At 44.8% G+C, this 26,132-nt stretch overlaps 1 protein-coding gene across 1 annotated transcript in view; it reads right to left on the bottom strand.

Annotated features, from left to right (window-relative positions):
- The window catches only part of DNAH3 (dynein axonemal heavy chain 3), a gene marked incomplete at its 3' end in the record, with an annotated part of 165,802 nt that overhangs the window by 784 nt on the left and 138,886 nt on the right, over positions 1-26,132 (bottom strand). Inside the window, exons 52-60 of the mRNA XM_080704314.1 lie at positions 22,421-24,562; positions 18,330-18,555; positions 14,327-14,571; positions 12,630-12,746; positions 8,826-8,980; positions 7,831-7,998; positions 5,100-5,242; positions 2,411-2,615; positions 568-705 (exon numbers count right to left, since the gene is read on the bottom strand). Of these exons, the coding sequence (XP_080560440.1) occupies positions 568-705; positions 2,411-2,615; positions 5,100-5,242; positions 7,831-7,998; positions 8,826-8,980; positions 12,630-12,746; positions 14,327-14,571; positions 18,330-18,555; positions 22,421-24,562 (3,539 nt within the window). The remainder of the gene's footprint in view (positions 1-567; positions 706-2,410; positions 2,616-5,099; positions 5,243-7,830; positions 7,999-8,825; positions 8,981-12,629; positions 12,747-14,326; positions 14,572-18,329; positions 18,556-22,420; positions 24,563-26,132) is intronic.

Raw genomic sequence — 26,132 nt, 5'->3', positions numbered from 1 at the left:
TGACCAAGAACCATCCTACAAAATTCTTAAAAATGCAACAGCTGGCTCTAGTGAGTTGGTATGAGTGAGCCCCAGCATACCACTATTTAGATAGAGAGTGATAAACTCAAATTTCTTCAGGTAAATGCAGAATACGGTCTAGATGAAGGATAATAGGGGATGTGGTGAACCAGAGAGCACAGGCTCCATTTAACATTCTAATTTTTTTTATTATTGTAAATGGAATGTTTTTTCATTTCCAAGGACTACCCAAGGGCATTAACATTTTCCAATGAAGGATCCATCACACGGAATAGGCAGCCTGGGAGGATGCTTTCATCTTTCTTGGTATGATGGTGGCATAATTTTCCTCTGAAAAGATTCCTTTTTGCATAAACAAAGCCCTGGGAGTCCTCTGATTAGGTAGAGAATAGCCTTTGGAGCTAGGTAAGTCATACTAAATACTTCATTTTTAGCCTCTCAAAGGCATTCGAACCATAACATACCTAAACGTTTAGACTTACTGGGACGTGGGCAACACTGCTTTCTCTGGTGGGTTCCTGAGCTGCCCAAACCCAAAGCACCTACCTCAAATTCAAATCCAATGTGGTCAATGGGGATGGTATATTTTCGGGAATAATTCTGAGAGACACCGGTCAAAAAAGACTGTGTGAAGTAGAATCCAGAGATCCAAAAGACCACAGGGGGACCCTTTTCAATCCATTCCTGCAGAGCCATAGAAATAAAAATTCAAAATCAATAACACCATAAAGATAATTCAAAGGCAAATAATGCAAATGAGTCTCATGAAGATAACTATCCTTTTCTCCTTTTCCTTGAAATAGGCAGCCTCTTGGTCTAACTTTTTAAATAAGGTATAACGAGCCGGGCGTGGTGGCGCACGCTTGTAATTCAGCGCTTGAGAGGCTGAGACGGGAGGATCGCACAGGTTCGAAGCCAGCCTCAGCTATTTAGTGAGGCTCTCAGCAACTTAATGAGACCCTGTTTCCAAATAAAGTATAAAATAGGTCTGGGAGTATAGCCCAGAGGTAGGAAAGCCCCTGGGTTCCACCCGCAGTACCACCAAAAAAATAAGTAAATGAAGGTATAAAGAAATATGTTACATAGCCGGGCATGGTGGCGCACACTTGTAATCCCAGCATTTGGGAGGCTGAGACAGGAGGATCTGGGTTCGTGGCCAGCCTCAGCTACTTAGTGAGGCCCTTCACAACTTAGTGAGATACTGTTTCAAAATAAAGAATAAAAAATAGGGCTGGAGATATAGCTCAGAGGTAGAATGCCCCTGGGTTCCATCCCCAGTACCACCAAAAAAAAAAAAAAAAAAGTTACAAACATGAGCTCCCCCCCCCGCCCCGCCCAGTATTGGGGATTGAACCCAGGGACATTCTACCTCTGAGCTGTATCCTCAGCTCTATTTTTTTTTATTTATTTTGAAACGGGGTCTCACTAAGTTGCTGAGAGCCTCACTAAGTAGCTGAGGCTGGCTTTGAACCTGTGGGATCCTCCTGTCTCAGCCTCCCAAGCGCGGGGATTACAAGTGTGTGCCACCACGCCCGGCTTATTCTTTATTTTGAAACAGGGTTTCACCAAGTTGCAAAGGGTCTCATTAAGTAGCTGAGGCTTTCTGCGAACCTGCGATCCTCCTCTCTCAGCCTCCCAAATGCTGGGATTACATGCATGTGCCACCACGCCTGGCTTTATTCTTTATTTTGAAACAGGGTGTCACTGAGTTTCAAAGGGTCTCACTAAGTAGATGAGGCTGCCCAAGAACCCGGATCCCTCCTGTCTCAGCCTCCCAAGTGCTGGGATGACATGCGCCATCACGCCTGGCCCAGACTCTACATTTAGATTTTTTTAAATCTGAAGTTTAGCCAGGAGTAGAGGCTCATGCTTATAATCCCAGTACTTGGGAGGCTGATACAGGAGAATCACAGATTGGTGGCCAGCCACAGCAACTTAATGAGAACCTGTTTCAAAATAAAACCTAAAGTGGGGCTGGGGTGTAGCTCAAGAGAAGAATGCCTCTGGGTTCAATCCCCAGTAGTAAAAAAAAAAAAAAAAAAAAAAAAAAAAAAGATAAAATAATAATTCTGAAGTTTACATATTGGCTCAAAATTTTTAAATTACCAGGTAGCCAAAGCAAGCATATCCATGGGCCAAATCTATCTCATAAACCACCAGTTTGCGATATTTCTTCTAGTTCTGATTCCTGCCTCCATATACTGTAATTTTCCCAGACACTTTTAATTCTCTTTCCTGCCCTGACTCTGGGAAGACCATTTCCAGGTGCTCAATCTGGGATTGCTGCAGGACTGCCTGCCCCACACCCCTGCTCCCAATCTGTTATTCAGAATGTCCTCTTCACCTGAGTGAGCATGCCCGGTGCCTAGGTGCCCTGACTCCCAGGTACCTGGAAGAAGGCCAGGCGAGCCAAGAGGTCTGCCACGTAGCCCCCCAGTGGCTTCAGTGATGGGTAGGACTTGGCAGCCCACATGGCTGGCACTTTACCCACGAGCATGCTGTTGAAGACGTCCTCCAGCTCCGAGGACATCAGGACCTGCCCTTTGATAGCTCGGCCGAGATCGATGAGGCTACTGCGAACCACTTTGGTCAGCCTGTAAGAACAGAGGATTTGGCTGAGCCCGGCCCCATTCAGTGGCCCAAACCACCCAAGGACACTAACCTCAGCTCTCCTTTCATTAAATAGTCAGACAATGAATATACAATCAATTGAGAAAAATTAAGTCATCCCTTACCTCATCACCTAAAGATAACTTTGCTATATATCTTTCAAGCTTTTTCTCTGAACACAAATCATTTTTAAGTGGGGTCACTCTACAGTACTTTTTGTTATTCTCTTTTAGCATATAGAGAAATCTTTCCATATCCATTAGAGACCTAAGTGGTCCTTCTTAATGAGTACAAAGGGTTTCATTTTATTTATTCCCCTATGGTTGACACATTACTTCAAGATGTCACTTGTAAACAACGTTGTCACTTGTAAACATTGCTAAGAAAACCCATGCATGCCAATCTTTGTACAAATTTCTAATTATTTTCTTGGTAAAGGGATTTCTGGCTCAAAGGGCACATACAGTTTTAGGGCTCTTGAACCATATTGCCAAAGTTGTTCCGTTTGTAGACGATGAGATGCACAGCTGAGAAAAGGCAATCAAAGGGCAGCCTGCGAGATGCCAACATCACCGGCCTCTCTTTCTGTCCTCTGCATTCCAAGGCCCAGCCCAGCACACAGGGAGCTCACCTGATGGTGCCACAGAGCTGCCACCCAAAGAACTTGTCAGCTTCAAAGATTTATGGACTCACAGTCCAATGGACAAGAGAGCACTCAAATGTAGGAAAGGGATTCCTGGACTGGTCGTCACTAAACATTCCTATCAGGAGGAATTTTGAGTGCAGACATTTTTGGTGCAGGTGCTTGCTGAGGAACGGAGGGGCAGCGCTGCCCCTGGAAGTTCACCCCACAGCCCACAGCCCTCTATTACACCTGAAGACCTCCCTACAGGCTTTTCTATTCCTGTGACTTTGAACTCTGCTCTTTAGAGGTTTGGGTACCCAAGGAAGGAACACTTGCCTCAAAGAAATTCCCTGCCCAATAAGAAACTGAACAGTGACCTAATCATTCTGGCTTCCCATACCACTGGGTGGAAAGGCAAAAACAGGCAGTGGGCGGACAGTCAAGTATTGGTGAAGATGAAGATTGCATTTGTGCGATTTCCATGTATTACAGTAGCCAGTGGCAAAGGCCAGTGACGGCATCCGTGCCCACCAAGGTGTGGCCCTGGGGGCCTTGGGGCACAGTGGGCAGTGGCAATGGAGTCCGGCTGCACACATGAGGGCCACAGACGTTGTCCCAGGCACCTGGCTCACACAGAAGGGGGCTCATCCTAGGCTCATACTACATTCCTTGTTTGTTCCCCCAGATGGCCACCTGCCTACCAACTCTAGAGATGAACCCTAAGACTAGGGTTAGTCAAGAAGCCAAGAAATTTTTAGATGACATTTCTGTGCTTCCCCAGTGCTCCAGAGCCAAGACTGTCTCTGAAACTGAACAATGACCCTGTGAGGCAAAATGGAGACAGCAAGTTTGTAGAGCAGCAAGAACCTTGGGCCTGGTGGCAAAAGTGATGAGTTTTAATCCACTGGCTCTGAGTTGCTGATCCTTGTATTAAGTCACTGTCATCTCTGAGCCTCAGCCTCCACATCTGGCCTATATGGTCTCTGATAATCCTTCTGCTTTGACTATTTAGAAATCAAGAGCATGCCACTGGGCTTTACGCTGTGGTAACTAGAGGAGAAGAGGGGTGAGGGGATTAGAATAGAAGGGCAAAAACCCTTGGACCCATGGCCAGTCCACAACACCCCAACTCTGTGGAAGAGGCAATGGGATGAACTTTCCCACCGCCGGCTACATTTACCCTGGCTTTACATATTGGTTGGGTGCATGGGCCCTGGAATCAGAGAACCGAGTTTAAAATCAGTCCCGCCATTCTGTGACTGTGCATGAGCCACCTAACCCTTCCAAATCTCAATCTTACATTGCAATGACCAGTGGTAAAGGCTGGAAAAGGCCCCTGCGATCACCAAAGAAGGGCTCCAGTGACCTTAAGGGAGACTGAGTAGCAGAAGATCTCGTGTCTGACTGGACTGTAGCTTATTAGGCCAAAGTGAGATTTTTCATTCATAAAATGGTGATGGAGGGATTAATAACTATGCATATTCGCAAAGACTATGAGTGATCTTAATGAGAACCACGCATGGTGCTTAGAACCATATCCAGACTAGGCGCTCAATAAAAGCAGCTCAGATGACACTTTTTTACTATTAGCCTGCTTTTGGTATTGGTTTTAATTTGACAACAGATGCCACATGAATGAAGGAGCAAGTTAACCCTGGGCTAACACATGCCTGGGTTGGCTCTATTTATAACTCCCTCTCCCTCTCCCTCTTCCCCTCCCCCTCTCCCTCTCCCTCTCCCTCTACATAGCAACCCCTTATCAAGTGTCCATCTCAGCTACTGCTCATAGATCCTTCCCCTCCTGCTCCAACTCCCAAGATCCAAGAGAGGTCCTCAGACCCACCTGTTGAATCTGATGAGCTCCTGTCTTAGGACAGTGTTCATAGATTCCTCATAGACCACAGGATACAACTTCATGACTTCTTCCAGGTCAAAGTCTTTGGGAAGCTTGGAGAGTATGTCCTGGGCCAGCTCTTCAACCACATCCTTAAAGTTCAGACAATAGAGATGTGAATGAGAAAGAAAAACCGGCAGGCTGAGGTTTTATCTGGATAAATCTAAAGTAGTAAGCATCTGTGTGTTTACACATGGAAAGGAGTTTCTGGGGTGAGAGGGGTAACTTAGGCATTCTACCTCCAAGCCACACTACAGCTATCTATCTATTTATTATTTATTTATTTATTTATTTATTTATTTATTTATTTTTCAGTACTGGAAATGGAACCCAGGGGAATTCTACCCCTGAGCTACACCCTCAGCCCTATTTTATTATTCTTTATTTTAAAACAGGGTCTCACTGAGTTGCAAAGGGTCTGCGTAGCTGAGGCTGTTCCAGAACCACAATCCTCCTGTCTCAGCCTCCCAAATGCTGGGATTACAAGTGTGCGCCACCATGCTCAGCTTATTTCTTTGTTTTTGAAATGGAGTCTCATTGGGGTTGCTGATAGTCTCACTAAGTTGCTGAGGCTGTCCCAGCAGCTCTTTGGGACTAGCTCCTGGCGTAGACGGGACTCTTTCTCAGTGCCAGTCACACTTGGGAAGGCAATAGGTCCTTCCACAGCATTGATCAAGACAAGTCTAGAGCCGGGCGTGGTGGCGCACGCTTGTAATCCCAGCATTCGGAAGGCTGAGACTGGAGGATCGCGGTTTGTGGACAGCCTCAGCTACTTAGTGAGGACCTCTGCAACTCAGTGAGACCCAGTATTCAAAATAAAGAATAAAAATAGGGCAGGGGGTGTAGCTTTGAGGTCAAATTCCCTTGGGTTCCATCCCCAGACCCGCCAAAGAAAAAAAAGAGAAGTCTAGAGCACCTGGCTTAGCTAGGTAGATAAGGGGACAGGCTCAGGAGACCAACAAGAAGTAGAGCCTGGATGTGGGAAAGCCAGCTAGCTCTGCCAGCCTATGGGTCCGGAAGGCTGGACTATAAACTTCTCTCTTCCTATTACAGGGAATTCCCACCCTCATATTGGGACACACCAACCAGGCTGGTTTGTCTTCATACCCATAACCACTCATGGCACCACAAACCTATCAAGAAACCCAGTAAGCCAGATTCGCAGCTGCGAGGTGTTGAAAATAAAGCAGCCTGAGTGGCAGAAAAGGGAAGGGCATAGTGGGAGAGGGAAGAGGCCAGTGGTGTCAGGCGGGGCACAGTTTCTGGGTCTGGCTCTGCCTCTGCCTTCATAAAGGGCTGCAGCTTGCCGCTTTCTCTTTCAGGGCTCTTGTTTAGAGACTGAAGAGGGCAGGCGGGTGAGTGTGCCACAGATTTACACTGGGACCGCTAGACGTATGCAGAATGGCGTTAGATGTTTTCAGGACTCAAAATATAAATAATGTTGGATCACTCAGTATGAAAATGACTACTCTCTTTTCTCTTTCCCTTTTCATTCCTCTCAAATATACAGTCTTAACTGGGTGCTAATTTAACAACACTTTAGCACTTGCTGATCTTCCCCTTTTTAAAGAGCTCAGCAAGCAGCCTGGTGTGGTGCACACCTGTGATCCTAGTACTTGGGAAACTGAGACAAGAGGGTCACGCTTTAAGGACAGCCTTCACATCTTAGCAAGACCCTATTTCAAAATAATTAAAACTAAAAAGGGCTAAGGGTGGAATTCAGAGGGAGAATGCCCCTAGGTTCAATTCGCGGTACCAAAAATAAAAGAAGTCAGCAAGGCCTCAGCTCCAGGTCTTTGACCAGCAACATAATCTCAGGATTTAATTAACTATCTGACTTTCCCTCCCTCCTTCCTGCCTTCTTTTTGTGCCTATCACAATTTTATGGAAATGATGATGAGTTTCTAACTATGCTTCTAATATGCAGGGTTTTTTTTTTTTTTTTAAACTTGCTTTTGTAGCACTGGGAATTGAGCCCAGCAGCATTCTACCTCTGAACTACACTCCCAGCCCTCTTTTACTTTTTATTCCCAAACAGGGTCTCACTTAGTTTCTGAGGCTGGCCTCAAACCTATGATCCTCCTGTCTCAGCCTCCCAAGTACTGGGAATACAGCTGTGTACCACCATACCTGGCTTAATGTACAGTTTTTATAACAAATGTTTTTAAGCAAAGTAAGTTTAGTTTTAAAATATTATATAGGTGAGTATAAATTGATATGTGGATATACAAAAAAAATCATGAAGCTTATATAGAAAGAGTTGACATTTTGGAAACCTTGGTTCCCTTTTAGCTCAGTAGTAAGTCCAGAGCACACTCCTCTCCCTCAGGGCTCTGCCAGGCCTCCACTTAGTTCTATCTTCTTGGTCATCACTAGATGTGTGCCCTAAATGAAAAAGTGCCCAGGAGCTGGGTGTGGTGGTGCACACTTGTAATCCCAGCATTTGGGAGGCTGAGACAGGAGGATCACGGTTCACAGACATCCTCAGCTACTTAGTGAGGCCCTTTGCAACTCAGTGAGACCTTGTTTCAAAAAAATAAAGAATAAAAAATAGGGTTGGAGGTTTAGCTCGGAGGTAGAATGCCCCTGGGTTCCATCCCCAGTACTGCAAAAAAAAAAAAAAAAAAAAAAAAAAAGTGCCCAGGAAATTGAATTGTCTCCTCCCCCACAGCCTGGTTACCTGCGAGGACTTTCCACTCCCTCCTGACTGTCTAGGGAGGGTCAGCAGCACCCCTTGGAAGAGCTGGTTGGTTTCCTGGTTGTCCTTGGTGATGTCGGCATTATCATGGAGGCCGAATACTTCTGGGCGGGCTGTGATGGGGAGCGTCCTGAGATACTCGATATAGGACTGGAAAGGAAATCTTCAGTTGAGGTAAATGCAGAGTTCCACACGACTCAGGCCCCGGCTGGGCCCAAACCAACAGGAATCACATGGTATCAGTAGCACTGCCCCACACCAGGCTGGGTGAACATATCCCAAGCTTTTCCTATACAGCAGCTGGGAAGTGAGTGCTGAAAGCAGATGGGCTGAGTATCTTTCCTTCCAACCCTGGCTTCCTCTCTGCTCTCCAAGTACTCCCGGTTTTAGGGTTTTACCGAACTGGGTTTGGGTCCTAGCTCTATCACAAGCTACCTTTGTAACCTTGAGCTAGTCATCTGAAACCCCTTATCTGTAAATGGGAAGACAAATGGTGATAAAGGAATAATAAGGCTTTGGCATGGAATAAACAACTGGGGAAGATACTTTTTCTTCCTTCCTCTGGATTTCTTGTTTTCATCTTCTCTCTCTCTCTCTCTCTCTCTCTCTCTCTCTCTCTCTCTCTCTCTCTCATTCTCTGCTCCTGTTTCTCTCCTTTTGCTATCTTCTGAACTTTTGCTTACAAATAGCGATCACCAGCCTGTTCACTGCCAAGGACCCATCTAACCCAACCTTTTCTTCCCCTAAATACTCCCAATGGACCCCATATTTTGAAAGACCTCATCTACCAAATAATCAGGATTCATTGAATGGTAATAATGTCTCTCTTGTAAGCTTTTTAGAATATTGGAAACAGCTTATGGAGCCAAGTTAGATGCCCAAGGCCACCCCTGGCTGGTGTTGGCTACATCATGGCCCCGAGTCTTCATATGAAGACTACTGGGCCCTTTGGGGGAAAGAGGTAGGCCATCCCTTACCTGGTAGGAGCCATGGGGAGGGATGTAGTAAATCTCTCCAGGAGCGAGAAAGTAATGGTCCTGTTCAATTTCCTTACAATAGAACGTGGACAGAAGGGACAGCAGGAGACGCCTGTCTTTGTCGTCAGTCACTCTGCCTCCATAGTTACATTCCCCTGGGGACAACAACAGGGGAAGGATGTGAGCACAGGGATGGTTGTCATGTGCTTGGTCATCAACAGGGATTCTACCAGCCAAGATCCCTGTTGGAGACAGGGTGGTCCAACGACTCAGGGTTGCCACTGCCATATTCAGCTTGGTATAAGAAGGCCTTTTTGCTATTATCATTGCTATATAAATAATATATGTTCTATTATAAAAATTAGAAAAGAGATAAAATGAAAGAAAAACTATGCAATCAGCAAGAATTCTGTCAAAGATAACTATTAATGAGGCATTTTCCAGACACTTTTCCAGACACATAAATGTGAAAAGCATTACAAAAATGTGGCTTAGGCCAGGTGTGGTGGTGCACGCTTGTAATCCCTGCACTTGGGAGGCAGAGACAGGAGGATCGTGCAGGTTCGAAGCCAGCCGCACTGGCTTAAGAGACCCTGTTTCCAAATAATAAAGTATAAAAATAGGTTTGGGAGTGTAGTCTGGAGGTAGAAGGGTTTCCAGGAACCCCAGTACCCCCCCACACACACACAAAATGTGGCTTAGGACCAGGAGTTGGGAATGAGACAATCTTGAGTTTCAATTCAAGCTCTACCCCCTAGTAGGAGCTTCTCATTGGTCAAAATGTTGAGATAATTGAAATACTCAGCTTATAAAATTATGCCTAAGACTGAAATGATGCTTAGAGATAATTTAGCATGATGTTTAGCCTACAGGAAGCATTTGATTAATTATCAATTATAGTTATTACAAATATATATATTTTAGAAAAATGAGATTATCCTGTACATTATTGCCTTGGAATATCATTTTCTTACCCCATCCTACACCTTCATTATCATTCTCTGAATCTCAATTTCTTTTTTTTGTTGTTGTTGGTACTGGGGTTCCTGGAAGCCCTTCTACCTCCGGGCTACACTCCCAGACCTATTTTTACATTTTTATTTGGAAACAGGGTCTCCCAAGCCAGCGCGCGCGGCTGGCTTCGAACCTGTGCGATCCTCCTGTCTCTGCCTCCCAAGCGTGGGGATTACAAGCGTGCGCCACCACACCCGGCTGAATCTCAATTTCTACAAAAAGAATTAAGCAATTCTTTGGAGGGACATCAAATCCAGCTCACCAACCCCATGATGCACTTTCCAGCTGGTCCAGATTCCATAGTATTGTAGTATGTGGGTGCTACCTGGTACCTGGAAGTTGGGGTTAACACACTAGGGTTGTAAGGAGGGGTGAGTGTGTGTGTGTGTGTGTGTGTGTGTGTGAGTGAGTGTGTGTGTGTGTGTACATGCACAAAGGCATCCTGTAGGGAGGAAAATGAAGTGAGAGTCAAGCAAGAGGCCTGGGCCTCTCTTGACTCTGTCTGGGAGGGGTCTCAGTATCTAGGAGGGCTCCTAGGTGGCCAGTTCAGGGAGACAAGGGGACCAGAAGAAGCTCACACTGAGTAACATGAGTCCTATGGAAGCCACCCCACCTTGAGCCAGCTTATCTAGATTTCCACAGCTCTCTCTTTGATGTCTTCAGCCCTTCAGCCAAGTTCAGTTTGAACACTGCAGCCTGTTTCAGCTGTTGGAGCTTTATGGCAGCATTGGAACTACAGTGTTAAAGGGAGAGTGGCTTTCTTCTGGCTGAAGTCAGTGTGACAAGTGCCAGAAGGCCCCAGAGTCATGGCGTGACATCCTACCACCACTTCTTCATTGGGAATTTCCCTCATCTGGAGATGACCTTGCAGGCTCTGGGGTTTATATGTATAAAGGAAGGTTCATTTGTTTATAGCTACACACATGTCTGCTTTTCATAGCAAAAGCACAAGTTCCCAGAGAGGCTAGGATGTGCCTCAGGCCTCTTCTAAAGTGCCAATTTTCTTGATACAGGGCTGTGTACCAGCTTTAAGAATGGGTGACTTCACTCCATCTGTCTTGACAACCTTTCTGTAGATGAGCTCTGTCTCACTGACTAGTGGTGGTGGTGAACTCTAATGATCTTCTCTGTCAGGTGGTTCTTTCCTTCCAGGCACATGGAAAGGACCCTCCGCTGGGTCTCTCAGAGTGGGTCAGGCCACGTGACAAGTCCTTGCACACTCAGTTGCTAGTGTGAGCCCTTCAGTGCTATCCCTGTTGCAGTGACCACACAATCTATGTTAAGATGAGAACAATGAAAATTGGTGGCGGCCTTTACTAACTATGCCTCTGATAACTGTAATGAGCAGAGACCCTTATCGACTCATGCTGGGCGTGGAGAAAAGGTAAGTAATAAACCTTTTATGTCTTTTACCTTGGAGATTTGGGAATAGTCAGGGATAGCCTGACTAGCCTATCCTGACTGGCTCAGGTGGAAAGGGACTATCCCCAAGCTGGCTGGCACAGGTAAGGCAGGTTGGTTTATGACCTGCAGATAGTCCTCTGCCAAGATGGGACTCTAGGACAGCTATGCATCCATGCTGCGGTGTGAAGGGAGCCTTTGGATGTGCTTCTGCCTTGCACAGAATTATGGGAACTGTACTGTGTGTATCACTTGGGTTTTGTTTCAGTAGACACTGCACTGAGTCAAGGTCAGCGTGGCCTTCTATAATCGAACGTAATCACTACAACGTAGGTTTCTCAGACTTGGTGCTATTAACCTGTATTGTGGGGGGGCAGTTCTGTACATTGAAGAATGTTTAGCAGTATCCCTAGCTGAAATATGACTGCAGATTAGATGCCGGTAGCATCCCCCTCTTTAGTTGTTATAATTTAAAAAATATCTGCATATTTTGCCAAATATCCATTGGGGCCAGGGGGAAGGGAGGCAGAACTGTCCACATTTCAGAACCACTACTCTAAAGCCTCAGTCTCCTCAGCTGTAAAGTGGGGTTACTTAATGTGACGTTTGTAAGGTTGCTGTGAGGACTTCAAATGCAGAAAGTTCGTGCCACTGTTTGGGAAAGGGTCCAGGCAAGCTCCTTAACACATGGGTCTGAAGAGGGAATTCGTGTGTGATGTTGAAGATATCCCGGTGTTTCTATTGAGCTGCAGCTTGACCTTTGGCCACGGCATTCCATCATTTAGCACATCTTTATTTTATCTCCTGGTTCTGGGGTTGCATTGTATATTCCTCAAGAGCAGCGACTATGTTTTATACATCTGAATTCTTCCATATCATATTCCAGTATACACGGAGTGGCCAGTGAAAGACTGCTGATGAATCGCTTTAATACCAAACAGCTAGCACGGTTCCCACCCTCTGCTGGGAATTCTCTCCTTCTTCCCACTCTCCTTTCTTCTTACTGGTAAAATTCTTACTCATCCCTCAAAACCCAACTGTCTCTTAAACCTTCAGGAAGTTTTCCATGATCATCTTCTCCCTGGCCTGATTGAATCACTGCTGCCCTCCTCCTTTGTTTTTCTTACTGAACTTACTACTGCATCGCCACCTGTTTACATTTTCCACCTTTGCTGACTATGAGCCACTTGACCACAGGTAACACACCTTACTGTTCTTGTTTACGCTTTTTACTGTGTCCAGCATGATGGCCAGCATATTAGTAAGAGTTTACTGCTTGTTGAGTGAATGAATGAGGAAGTGAATGGGTGGAAAGAGACAGAAGCAGAAGAGCAGGAGGGTGGATGTGGTACTAAGGGCGTAGAGTAGCAAAACTCCACCCGTAAATACCTGTCAGGTAGGTCAGAGCTTCAAATGGCACCTCCTTGTATTCATTGAGAAACATCTGGATCTGCCGCATACTAATCCTTAGGTCAGATTCATTGAATTCATAAGGAATATTCCAACCTGCCAGAGGTAGAAAAGAATTAGAGGCTTCGGTGCTGAGAGCTCTTAATTTCCACCCAGAGATTGAGCGTTGGAGTTAAGCATCATTATGGATCAAGAGCCTCTTTCAGCCCTTATAAACATACAGCACAGGGCTAACTATTAGCCTTGACATTTATTGCCAATGTGGGAGCCATTCTGCTTTCAAAAACATTCATTCTAAAATCAATTTCCCTGTGGGTCTCCCCATTTGTTAAGGAAGATGTTAACATCCTGGGATTTGTGGAATGAGAATTATTCAGCCCGGCTGGAATACTGTGGTAATACGCAGAACTCCAAAAATAACACTACAGCATAGCTGAGAGCGGTAGCTATGACTGGGCCACAGAACAAAGTTGGTTTTGAGAATTCCCCTTCTCGCACTCATGGGAAGCCTGGATGGTCAGTCTTAAAGAAACTGCCACTTGCCTTTCTAAGGGTTCATTATAAGTGCCCAATGGGGCTAGACAATGACATAAATTTGTACACAGGGCTTGGTGTAAGACCGCAGGGTATGGCAGGCCCTGTGCTTAACACAGGATTTCTTCTCTCAGAAATTCACATGCAAATTAAAAACATAACAATAGTAAAATGTATGTGCTAGAAAATAAAGCACAGTGGGTTGGGAATCAAAGTGCTTTGTGGATTTCTAGAGGTCTGGCATGGATAGCAGAGGTGCTGGGAGAATGTGGTGCAGGAAATGCAGAGGGAATGTCCTTATACTTCCATCCTCAGTGGATGAGGCATATGCCCCGCAGAGCTAGCTGCAGCTGGCTAGAGTGTGGAGGTAGGACAAGAGGAAGTAGATGCCGCTCAGAGAGAATCGCTGTCGGAACAGTTTGCCTCTTTACCTAACTCGAAAGGACTGCTAGGAATACCCTGTGGTGGGTCATTTCATGGCTACTGAATAGAATCAAAGGCAGCCCATAGGTGAGAGAAAGATAATCCAACCTGAACACCACGCCATCATATGAGGTTTGTATTGAGCAGTTTGATAACCTGCCCTAAAAAGACTATTGATTTACTCAAATTAGGTCATGGATAGGTTACATTGATAAATACATTTATTATTATTCTTTTTTAGAAGAAGCACAGAGAAAGGTCCCAGGCATATCTCTTCAATTGCTCATGAAAAGAGAGCTACCTAAAATGTCATACGTTGCCTGGTCATAACTCCCCGGAGAGTGGTCCCTGTGCCCACGACACACAAGCACAAGCAGAGTGAAGAACTTGCATGCCTCGCATCACCGCCGTCCTTCTGTAGGCAGGGGGGGGGGGCCTCTGGTTTGAGAGTACCACCCTCTTTCCCTGATGTTGACGTTGATGTGGTTATTGGATTGCCAGATTTGGCAATTAAAAATACAGGACACTAAGTGAAATTTTAATTTCAAATAAATATTAAATCACATTTAGTATAAGTATGTCAAAAATATTGTACGCACTATGTACTGTCTTTTACTGGCTATCCCATCTGAGTGCAAACCTGGACACGGTCCTGTGAACATAGCTTCACCTGTCCCTGGTCCTTCCCCAGGCAACCCGGGTGTACTGTTGTGGCTTACCTAGGGGTCCAAAGTTCCTCCTCTCTTGAACAATGGCATGGAAGAAGCAAAGGCCAAATAATAGCTTCTGCCACATCACTGGCTTTGTGCAGCTTTGGAAGAACACAGGGTCTGAGATGGGATCATTGAGGTAGGAGCGCAGAAGGTTGGCCCGGAGCCCTTTGGGGGGCTCGTTGGTCATTTTGATACCATTCTGAAGAATGCTAACCGGAAACTTCTCTGATGGGTAGCTGGTCAACCAGAGTCTGAAAGAACAACGAGGCCGACAATTCAGAGGAATAAAGGAATGCAGTAAGTTATACTGGGGGGAAAAAAAGCTACCATTTATTAAGTACCACTAGATGCCGAACGCATGCTAAAAATCGAGTATATGTCCTTTGGCTTCCTTTAATCCTTACAGCCCCCTTTGAGGAGGGATTTACCATCCCTTTACAAGTGAGGATAAGGAGGCATGGGCAGGTCAGGTGGATTTCTCAAGGATACGCCACTTACAGGTAGCTGGTATGAACTTGGGACTCTCTGCCTTGAAAGCCCTCACTCTTAAAGACTCTTACTTCTCCACTACTGAACGTTCTGAGCACCAATTGTAGATAAAGGGCTCTGTGGCACTGTAGGAGTGATTGATGTGAGCAATTGTTTTTAGCCTCCAAGTATGGCCTTCTTGCAGGGGAGAAAGTGGGGGCAAGACTTAAAATATAAGCTGCAGGATGGTGGAGTACAAAGACCACAGGAAGGGCAGAAATAATGCACTGTGAGGATCCAAGAGGAGAAAAGTGTTGAAGGAGTTAAAGGGGGCAAGGCAAACGCCAGGCACTAAAGTGGCAAACTGTGGCCAGTGAGCTAAATCTAGCCCATCACCTGTTTTTGTAACTAAAGCTGTATTGGAACATGGCTAGGGCCCTTTGTTTACATCTTGTGCCTGACTGCTTTCACCCTACAACTTCAGAGTTTTATGGTTGCAACAGGGACAATATGGCCCACAAAGCCTAAATTGTTTACTATTTGGCCCTTTAGAGAAAAAGTGTGCTGACCCCCATCAAGCCGGAAATGGAGCTGGGCATGGTGGTGCGTGTCTGAGGCCGAGATAGGAAGATCTCAGGTTCAAGTCAGGCTTGTCCTCAGCAAGCTTGTCCTAGCAAAGTCCTCGGCAACCTAGTGAGACCCTGGTTCAAAAAGTAAAATAAAATATGGCTGGGGGTATAGCTCAGAGGTTCAACCTCCAGTACCACATACACACAAAAAGGAAGGAAATGGTAAAATGGGCCTTGAGGATATACGGAAGTTCTTTTTTAAAATGCAAGTTTATTTATGCCCATAAAAACTGGGGAAAAAAAAAATATATATATATATATATTTAGTGTTAGAAGAAAATAGAATGTATAACTTTCCACCTATAGGTTAACCTTTCGCCATATTGCACTGCAGGCTTTTATTAGTTTGTTTTTCCTGCCCTTTTAATTGTTTGTGTTTTGATAGACATTAGAGAGATTTTCAGCAGTGGATTTGGCGGGTAGGAGGTCTTTAGAGATACAGGACAGACTAAGCAAGCTCACAGAGGAGGGGGAGCTGGGATGCGGTCAGCCTCGTGGACAGCTGACTGTAAAGAAATCAAGGGGCTGGGAGAGGAGAGAAGAAGCCATAAACTGGTGGCCTGAGGCCTGCCTTCAGTTTACAGATGGGCAAAGCTTGGCTCACACTGTTTACATTTACACAATGCTATTATTTTGCAATAGTGGCCAACTTTTCAAAACCTAGGGCTTTCCCTTAAAATCCTAGATACCCACTTTCCCTTTGAAGTCATCGTAAAATCTATTCACCAGAAGCCCGCATTCCTGCGTTGCAACAATTAATTAGTATTAAACAATAACACATCAACAAGTCTAAATGTTTTTTCACTGCATGTCACTGATGGTCAGTGAAGCTACTCACGGTTCCAAACCAAATACATTCTTGAAACTAAATGCATTTCCCTTAAACACTCTGTCCTTTGGAAGTCTTCCATGACTACAAATCAAATGTGGGCCTAATCTCACTTTGTAAACAAACATTATCTCCTTATTTTCAGGCAGATAGAACCAAAATGAAAATAAGCAGTAAGCTTGTTCTCCTGGAGCAGGGGTTAGCCATCTTTTCCCCATAAAGGACAGAAGAGTAAATATCTTAGATTGTGTGGGCTTACATGGTGGTTGTCTCAACTAGTTGAGACACAGAAGTAGCCATGGAGAATATACAATTATGAGTGTTTTTCAATACAACTTTATTTATGACATTGAAATTTGAAATTTCCCACAATTTTAATGGGTCATAAAAGATAATTTTTAGTTCTTTGTCTAACGTATTTAAAAGTTAGATTGCAAGTCATAGCAAAAACAAGCAAGTAGGTGCACATCTGTAATCTCAGCCACTAGAGAAGCTGAGGCAGGAGAATCGCAGGTCCAAGGCCAGCCTCAGCAATTTAGGGAGACTCTTAACAACCTAGTGAGACCTTATCTCAAAATTAAGAAAAAGGCTGGGGTTGCAGCTCAGAGGTAGAATGCTCCTGGGTCCAATCCCTAGTACTAAATAAGTAAATTAATTAAATTAAGATTAAAAGGGCTGTGAGTGTAGGTTGGTGGTAGAACATCATAATCCCAGCGCTTGGGAGGCTGAGACTGGAGGACCACACAGGTTCAAAGCCAGCCTCAGCTACTTAGTGAGGCTCTCAGCAACTTAGTGAGACCCTATTTCCAAATAAAGTATAAAAAAGGTCTGGGAGTATAGCCTGGAGGTAGAAAAGCCCCTGGGTTCCATCCCAGTACCACACACATACACACACAAAAAAGGCAGCCTTGATCCACAGAAGGCTAGATTGAATGAATCAATCTTCTTCTTTGGCACAGAATAATAGGATATCTTAACATCTGAAAGCTGGGCGTGGTGGCGCACGCTTGTAATCCCAGCATTCGGGAGGCTGAGCCAGGAGGATCACGGTTCGCAGACAGCCTCAGCTTCTTAGTGAGGCCATTCACAACTCAGTGAGACCCTGTTTCAAAAATAAAAAAAAAGACTAAAAAATTAAGGCTGGGGGTGTAGCTCGGAGGTATAATGTCTCTGGGTTCCGACCCCAGTACTGAAAAAAGGGGGGGCATCTGAGTTGAAAAGGGCATTAAATTCTATCTGGTTACCTGGTTCTAAAACTCTTCATTCTATTAATACAAAAACTAAAGTTCAGCTTGCTGGGTTTTCAAGCTCATAATAAACAAACATTTACTTCCAATGTTAATGAAAATTCCATGGAGGCCAAGAAATATAGGACAGAGGAATGACAAGTGCTACCTAGACTATATAGATAGTATTTTTTAGACTACTACTGTGTGTGTGTGTGTGTGTGTGTGTGTGTGTGTGTGTGTGTGTGTGTGTAAACCCAGGAGCATTCTACCTCTGAGCTATACTCCCAGCTCTATTTTATTCTTTTTTTTTTTGAAACACGGTCCCACTAAGCTATGGCGTGCCTCACTAAGATGCTGAGGCTGGCTGTGAAGTTGTGATCCCCCTATCTCAGCCTTCTAAGTAGTGGGATTACAGGTGTCCAGCAGACTAATAATAATTTTTAAAAATAATTCTTGCTGACATTTAATCTACCTTCCTAGACCCATCTGCTATCACTTCTCCTAACAACTTCTTCTAGCATATTCCCAACAGCCATAGGCTAACTTCTCAATATTCCCCAATATACCTCTTTACTTTTACAAATGCTGTCCCTCCTGACTGCAATATCCTTCCTGAAAAACCCTTGGCAATTATGAGTTTTCCAAACTATCTCCAACTTTCTTGTCCCTCTCCCATGCTCCCTGGTTCTTGTTCAGGTGTTACATGGTGTCATTATTCATCTGTCTCTTGTTAGATCAAGAGCTTCTTAGGGGCAGGGCTGTGTCTTGCCCTCTTTGCAGGCCCAGCCACCAGCACGCTTCCTGGAGCTTGAGGTGGGGTCCGGGAGACAGGTGGCAGGGGGACATCATCTCACCTGAATCTCATGTGGGTGCCCTCAGGAACAATCACCTCCTCACAGATCTTCTCCAGCGCAGGCATCCAGCTCGTAGCCAGATGGCAGTTCTGCAAGACCACCCACGTGCCCTCTTTGATGGCATTGTTGATCATTTTGGCAGCAATAGGACCTTGGCCTTGGCCAAGAGAGATGGTCTGTAGTCTGGCACCTCCCATGCCAACATCATCTGCAAATTTCAGCAGGCCTGAGACCAGGAAGAAAAGGGGTATTTGAAAGAGGACAGGCTGGCTAGGCTCTCATTCACAGCCACCACACAACAGGACGGATGAAGTGTTGGAGTCTGGGAGAAATTTATTGGCTTCTTTTCTGAGATACAGTCTCTCCTTAGTGTCCAGGCTGCTCTCAAAATCATGATCCTCTTGGCTCAGCCTCCCAAGTAGCTGGGATTATAGGCATACACCACTGAGCTCAGCTTTCATTGGCTTCTGTTAATTACAAAATAAATTTTTTTCTGGGAAAGCTTTAGACACATAATAAGATGGTGGATGAGGCTAAAGTCCACTCCCCTTTTCTTCTATACACACAGGCATTCTTGCTATAAAGGAATGATGTGGCTGGGCTTGATGGTATGTACCTAGTACTCGGGAGGCTGAGATAGGAGGATCACAGGTGCCAGGTTAGTGTATGGTAACTTTGTAAGACCCTATTTCAAAATAAAAAACAAAATAGGCCTGTGTGGGTGTAGCTCAGAGGTAGAATGCCCCTGAGTTCAAGCCCTATTCTGCCCTCCCATATGCACACACAAAATTACACAAACTGGAAAAAAAAAAAAGAAAGAAAAATCAGGTTTACAAGAAAGCAAAGCCAGGCGTGGTGACATATACTTATAATCTGTTCTTGGGAGACTGGGACAGGAGGATTGTAGGTTTGAGGTCAGCCTCAGTAAATAGTGAGACTCCCATCAACCTAGCGAGATCCTGCTTCAAAATAAAAGTTAAAAAATAAGAAAATAAGGCTGGCAGTGTAGCTCGGAGATAGAATTCCCCTTGGTTTAATCCCCACTACATAAATAATAATATAATAAAATAAATAAATAAATAAATCTAATTCTTAAGTGACAAAAACGATGAAGAAATTCAAAACTGGAGGTGAGTATATGACCAAATAACTGGGAACTGGGCTCACAAATTTAGTAGGAAATACACGCATTTTTTCAGTGAGATGAGTAAGTCTCTTTCACATCTTCTCTCTTTCTCAGGGTTAGCTAACATTATTAGATTGGCAAATCTTTCCAGGGATTTTGATGCATTTAAATAATCACCCAAAGCCAGGCGTGGTGGCGCACACTTGTCATCCCAGCATTTGGGAGGCTGAGACAGGAGGATCATGGTTCTCAGACAACCTAGGCCACTTAGTAAGGCCCTTTGCAACTCAGTGAAACCATATTTCAAAATAAAGAATAAAAAAATAGGGCTGGGGGTGTAGCTTGGAGGTAGAATGGCCCTGGGTTCTATCCCTAGGACTGCAAAAAAAAATGTGCACATATAATATTACATTTATATGAATTGCTGAACACTGCATTTACATGTTTCACCTAACAATATGTCTTGGAGATCTTTCCCATAACAGTACAATACATAAAGGCCTTATGCCTTCATGGTTATATAGTATTTCACCACTGGAAATACCAGAGTTTATTTAATAAATCTAGAGGGCTAGAGGGTGGATTTTTGATGTCCATGCAAACTCTCCTTTGTACTCCTAAGAGGTGTAAGGCTAGAACTGAGACTTATGTATAAAGTTAGGATCCTCAAAGAGTTGTACCTTCATGTGAAGAAGGACATAAGCCTGACTACTAACTCCCCAAAGCAACATGGAAGCTTGTCCCTGGCCTGGAACATAGGGGAGCAACAACTCTGTAGTCAAAAATCAAAACCCTGAGTTCCCACCACATGCAGATAAGGAGTATGAATTCACAGAACCCTGTGCTGGAGGATTCCCTAGTTGAAAATTTCCATAAGATTGATCCAGAATATCAAGGCCCCTGGGCATCAGTGTTTGCATAGGCAAAGTTTTTCTGCTCCTAATAACCAAGGTAAATGAGACTTGCACAAAATAACACAAACTGTGAACTCACTATAAAAGTGCTAACTACTTGAGGAAATACGCTACTGTAAGGGATAGTCAGCACACAGTACAATCAATCTGAACTGATACCCCGAGAATTCCATAAGGCCTTTGTAATTGTGTCCTCCTTAATTCATATGTTGAAGTCTTAATTCTCCGTTTCTCAGAATGTGACTATAATTGGAATGGTCTTTTATAGAGGTGTTTAAACCAGAAGACAAGGATGCTATCAAAACTTACTAGGATTATGTGAAAAGTATCCAGGCATAGAGGTGCTCCAATAGTCCACAGACTGAATATGAGCGTCAGAAAGAATAAAGATGGCAGTGGCAATATTTGATCATATTTGAAATATTTCATCATATTTGAAATATCTAATATGTAAAAATCCAGGCATTCATAATGATACCAAAAAAGCCTAGTTGTTTCACTGTTCACTTTGGGGGTTAGGAGGGCATCAGTTCAACATTTTGAATGCTGGTAAATATAGAAAAAGAATCAAGCATCTATTTTGCCTGCTATTTTTGAACTATATTCAGAGTAAACCAAAGAGTTGACAAGGGGGAATTCTTTAGAGTTTCAGCTAATGAATATGGAAGGATGGATAGAATTAAAATATCACCATTTTGTAGCCCCTAATGAGATAATGGATCTTGGTAATGATTTTCAAAGGCTGCTGAAACCATTAGAGTCAGTGATTCCCAGCACTGGCTGCACAATGGAATTACCTGAAAAGCTTTATAAAACATGATGCTTGGGTTTCACCCTAAAGATTTTAATTTAATTGGTCTAGCATGCATTGAGATTTTTCTTAAAGCTCTGCATGTGATTCCAATGTGCAAGCAAGGTTGAAAATCTGATGGGAAACTTTGTAAGGGAGGAGGTGAACGAGGAGGGCAGGGGCCTGGTTTATCTGATCATGCCTGACCCCACGATCAGTCCCAATCAGGAAGGGGAAGCCAACCAGACAATATGCACCTCCTGATGTGAGACACGAGGAGGAACATCAGTGCCTATGAAGTTTCTTGTAGAATCATCCAAGCTGAGTTGGATGGGGCTTCTAGCACAGAGACGGGAATAGGCTAAATATAACATTGGATGTAGCCAGCCATCTTCTACTGACACAGCCTCATCTTATCATGCTCATTTTCATCACTAGCACTGCCAGATCATAGTCTGAACTTCCCCCGTTTTTTCTGCTTTACCTTTCTTGGCTTCATCCCTAGTTTCTCTCTTATAAATTTGCCTCATTAAGGATATAGGTGGAAAAGCAAAGGTGCTAGACAGGGGTCATGGATTCCTCCTTGACAGTGATGTCTGGTGCTTACAGGACCCTGGAGCTAGTTCATTCCAGTTCCCTCCTCTGCTTTCCTTTCAGGGGAAAGTGTACTGGGTCTCTACCTGGTGAGTGTATATGGCCAAACCCATCAGCTATCACAAGAGAATGTCAGTCTTGTCACAACAAAAACTGTTTTCATATATTGCCAAATATCCCCCAAGGAGGCAAAAATCTCTCCTGGTTGAGCCACAATCTTATACCTTTTTGACTTTTAAAAAAATTATATGTAGTATTAATTACTCAAGAGTTTTTAAATGAAAAAAGCAATAAAGAAAATTGTTTAAGACAAAGATGATAAACCTGCAGCCAGAAGGTTAAATTTAGTCCTGAGAGCTTCCCTTACAACAACATTTTTAGGAAAAAAATTTGAATGAGTTACCAGTGGGTAATTTCTGCATTTCTGCTTTCTCTTGGAAAATCAAACAATCTGGGAAATCCTAGATACACATATTCAGATGGCATAATTTGTGAGTGCTGATTAGCACCGCTCCTTTTAGGTGGGAGATGAAATATTCAATTGCCTTCATTGCAGCTTAGCCTGTTACCTGCATGGCCTTCAAATCCTGCTGTAGAGGACATGTTACTAGACAACCATCTACACATTCTGGGTTTCTGGTGCTCCTTGTATACATTGTGTCCTTACCTGCCATTGGGTCTGCGCCTGGAGACAACACAAAAATCAGTGGTGCACAACAATTGGAATCATTGTAGGATCCCTGGAGATCAAATGTAGGTGCTTCAATGAAGACCTTTCCCATGTTTTCACTAATAAACTCCCGAACAGCTGGGACCATCTTGTCGGGCCGCAAACATCGGAGGATCACCATCTTCTCTAATCCTTGAAGGAACTTCCATGACCCAGGAAACAGCTCTTCATGAGGACAGGGTGAGTCATAGATCAGCTTCCAATCATCTGCATTTTGTTCCAAATGGTCCATCAGGCCGATCAGTTTGGGTAATGAGGATGCACGGACGACTTCTCCCCATGATTTCTCAGATAACCATTCAGAAACCGGGTTAGGAAAGGGGTTATCCAGGGCAATGCCTCCAGTTAGAAGAAAATACCAAATGTCCTCATTAATCTGCCTCTTCTCCTTCAAGATGCCGATGGTCAGGAGGAGGGAAAAGAGCAGCTTGTCCTTTTCAAACAGAGAGCGGCACACATTGTTGTAGATGCTCAGGGTGAAATGTTCGATGATGTAGTCAATGCGCATGTCCAGCTCCTCACTCTTGGCGCTGTGGGCCAGGGAATGCACGTAGAGGTTGATGAACCACGTCAGGGAGTACTGGTACATGGGCTCGATGTGGGCCAGGTCAGAGATACAGAAGAAGATGGTGGCCGAGTGCACGGCCACTGGCTTGTAGCCCATCCGTGTCTCATCAATCTGCATTTCTGTAGCAGAAGCTATTTCCTGTTTCTCAGAGATTTCCTCAGATAGCAGTTTGGAGGAGGACAGAACTTTGATGGCAGTTTCATCCTCAAGGATGCTGCCCTCGGACATGGAGAGGACCTCTAAGATCTTATCTTCGATTTCCTTTAGCTGTTTCTTGTTCTGGGCGCTTTCGACAATCAACTGGTTCTTTTTCTCTTCCAGCTCTGGCTTCTCCTTGGCGGCCACAATGCCAAGGAGTTGATCTTGGAGACCCAAGGGTGTGATCATGAAGTTGAGGAGACAGACTTTGACGGCGACTTCGGGGAGGTAATGTGGGTTCCTCAGACGGGTGGTGATGTACAACTTGAAATCCCTTGAGTATTCGATGATGTTCTCACCCAGCCTCATGTATTCAACCCCTTGCTGCTTAAATGTGGCCTTCAGCAAGATGGGTTCAATGAAGGCATCCAGCTCCTCTCCGACATTTTCCAGCAAGACGGGGGTGCCAAACTGCAGAGAGTTTTCCAGGGTCCTCACATAGTTGCTATCGGAGAACTTGATGACGGACAGTTTATTCACTTTCTCCATGTTCTTTATCCACTTATTGGCCTGTCCCTGAGGGTCAATCATCAAGGCCCAGCGCCTAGAATTGGATACAATGATGCCATTGTCGATGGAGAAGGAGTCCACGGGAAGCCCAGCAATCTGCCAGGCGCGGATTTTTACAGGATCCCCTAATGTGTTGCTGAGACTGAAGTCACTGGAGCCAGGGATGACTCTGTCCTTACACTGGCTCAACCAGTCCTTTTGGCATTGGGCCCGATAATCCACTGTGAAGGCACCCAGATAAGCCACAGTCCCCGAGGACACCAACACATCCCCTGTCAGATTAGTATAGCGGATCCCCAGCTGCCGGGCGGCTTCTGTCCATCTGTCCTTCTCTCCGCCAAGGCCGCTGATCAGCTTCTCTGCCCTGATCAGCTTTTGAGAGCAGATTTCTATGTTTTCCTGCAGCATCTTTTTCTTGGTGTTCATCTCCTCAAAGTCGTCGTTCAGGGCCTGGAGGCGGTCTTCCACCAGCTTCAGCTCCGCGCGTTTCTGGTTCAGCTTTTGCATCTGTATGTCCAGCTTGCCCTCGGCCTCCTTCAGTCGTTCCCGCTTGGGAGCCACCACCTTGGCCACGCGGTCGTACACCTCCATGGCCCTCACCCACTTGCACAGACCCTCACAGGCGGATGACACGTTTTTAATGACAGCCGGCTGGAATTCTGGGTGATCAATAAACCTTTCCCGGATCCGCTTCATGACCATCGGGGGGATGTTGTCTTTGTCATATGTCTTGAGGCTTTCCAAGAACTTCATGTCTCCAAGAATCTTTTTTGACACTCCCCAGTAATCTTCTATCATCTTACCTGTTTGGTACAGGAAATAGAGAATAACCTGTAGTAAGACCTTCTGGCTGAGATGTACAAGTGCGGTAGCAGTTGCTATCCAGATTTGGAGGCCACGGTCTTGGGGGCCAGCTGACCTCGCGCACCCACCTGCTCTGCTCCCTGGGCTTGCGCCATGAGGACCTTCTTCAATTCTTCCTCCAAGTGCTTCTCTACCACACGCCCTTTGCCTAGGCTGTGCACGAGTGACTCCTGTCTAGACCTCAGTTCTCACTTAGCTGCCTTCATCTGGGCATTCCCCTGGACCTCTCTTTCCCTCTTCCTCCCTTTCCTGGGCATGTCCTTTCATCTTGCCTGCTAGCAGAACTCTTTTTCTGACAGCACATATTGCAATCAGTCATTTTTAATTCTCTTTACCCTGTCCACCTCTCACTCAAACCTGTAAGCTGCTGCTACGTTTTCTAGAAATTGGCACAGTGCCTGGTACTCAGTTATATGATTAAATATGAATTGAATGGACATCGCACCATTATCCCACTCCTGGAAGGAAAGGCCAAAAGGTAAAGGGAGCTTTAGCCCATGGACACATGTTTAGAATTTTCTTTTGCAAATCTAGGTAGGTTGGATGGAGTCTCCTCAGTCCTCCTTGTGATGAACAGCTTAGGTAAGTGAGGCAGTTGGCTTGGAGAAGCAGCTTTCAGACTTACAGCGGGACAGGAGGCCACCTGTGGCTGCCCAGGAATGATGCTGAGCCTTCATTCTCCTTGGTACCCACCATGTTATCAGTAATCAAGTAAGTCTCAATCACATCCAGAAACAGTGCCTTTGTTTGGTACTAGGGATTAAACCCAGGGTGGCTCTACCTCTGAGCTATACCTCTAAACCCTTTTAATTTTTATTTTGAAGCCAGGTCTTGATAATTTGCATGGTTTCAGCTGTCCTCCAACCTGCAATCCTCCTATCTCAGCCTCCTAAGTACTGGGATTTACAGGCATGTGCCACCATGCCCAGCTAACAGTGCTCTTTTTGTGGACATACTGGGGAAAAAAATTCCAGATCCTTTTCAGTTCCTGATATCTGCCAAGCTAGGCCTCATTAAAAAAATCTGTACTTTGAGACATTTTATTGGATATAATGTGTCCACTCCTTACTTCAAGCATAGCAACCAGCCAAATATTTCCCATGAAGGTTTCTGGTTGCATTCTGGAAAACTATCTGCTTCATTTAAATTCAAGGTGTCCAAAGCTAACTCAATTACACTCACTCCATCCAGACATACTCAGCAGATTTTGCAGGTTTGATGGATACTGTATACAACTGGCTTACATTTTAATTTAATGATGGAGCCTGGGCTGATCTCAGTGATTCCAAATGAGAAGTGACAAGCGTAACCTGGCCATGCTCTATGTGTCTCAGCAGGTCTCCACCTGGATACACTTTAGGATTATCTGAGGAGCTTTAAAGAATTCTAGTGCCTAAGTTGTGTACCAGATGGCTACAATAAACACCCCTGGAAGCAGGGCCTGGGCGTCAGCAGTCTTCAAGCTCCCCAGGTTGTTCTAGGGGGGCTGCCAGGAGGCAGAAGTACTGT

The sequence above is a fragment of the Muscardinus avellanarius genome (assembly GCF_963383645.1).
Source record: "Muscardinus avellanarius genome assembly, chromosome: 10".
Classification (NCBI taxonomy): Eukaryota; Metazoa; Chordata; class Mammalia; order Rodentia; family Gliridae; genus Muscardinus; species Muscardinus avellanarius.
This window is presented reverse-complemented; position numbering and strand designations above follow the sequence as displayed.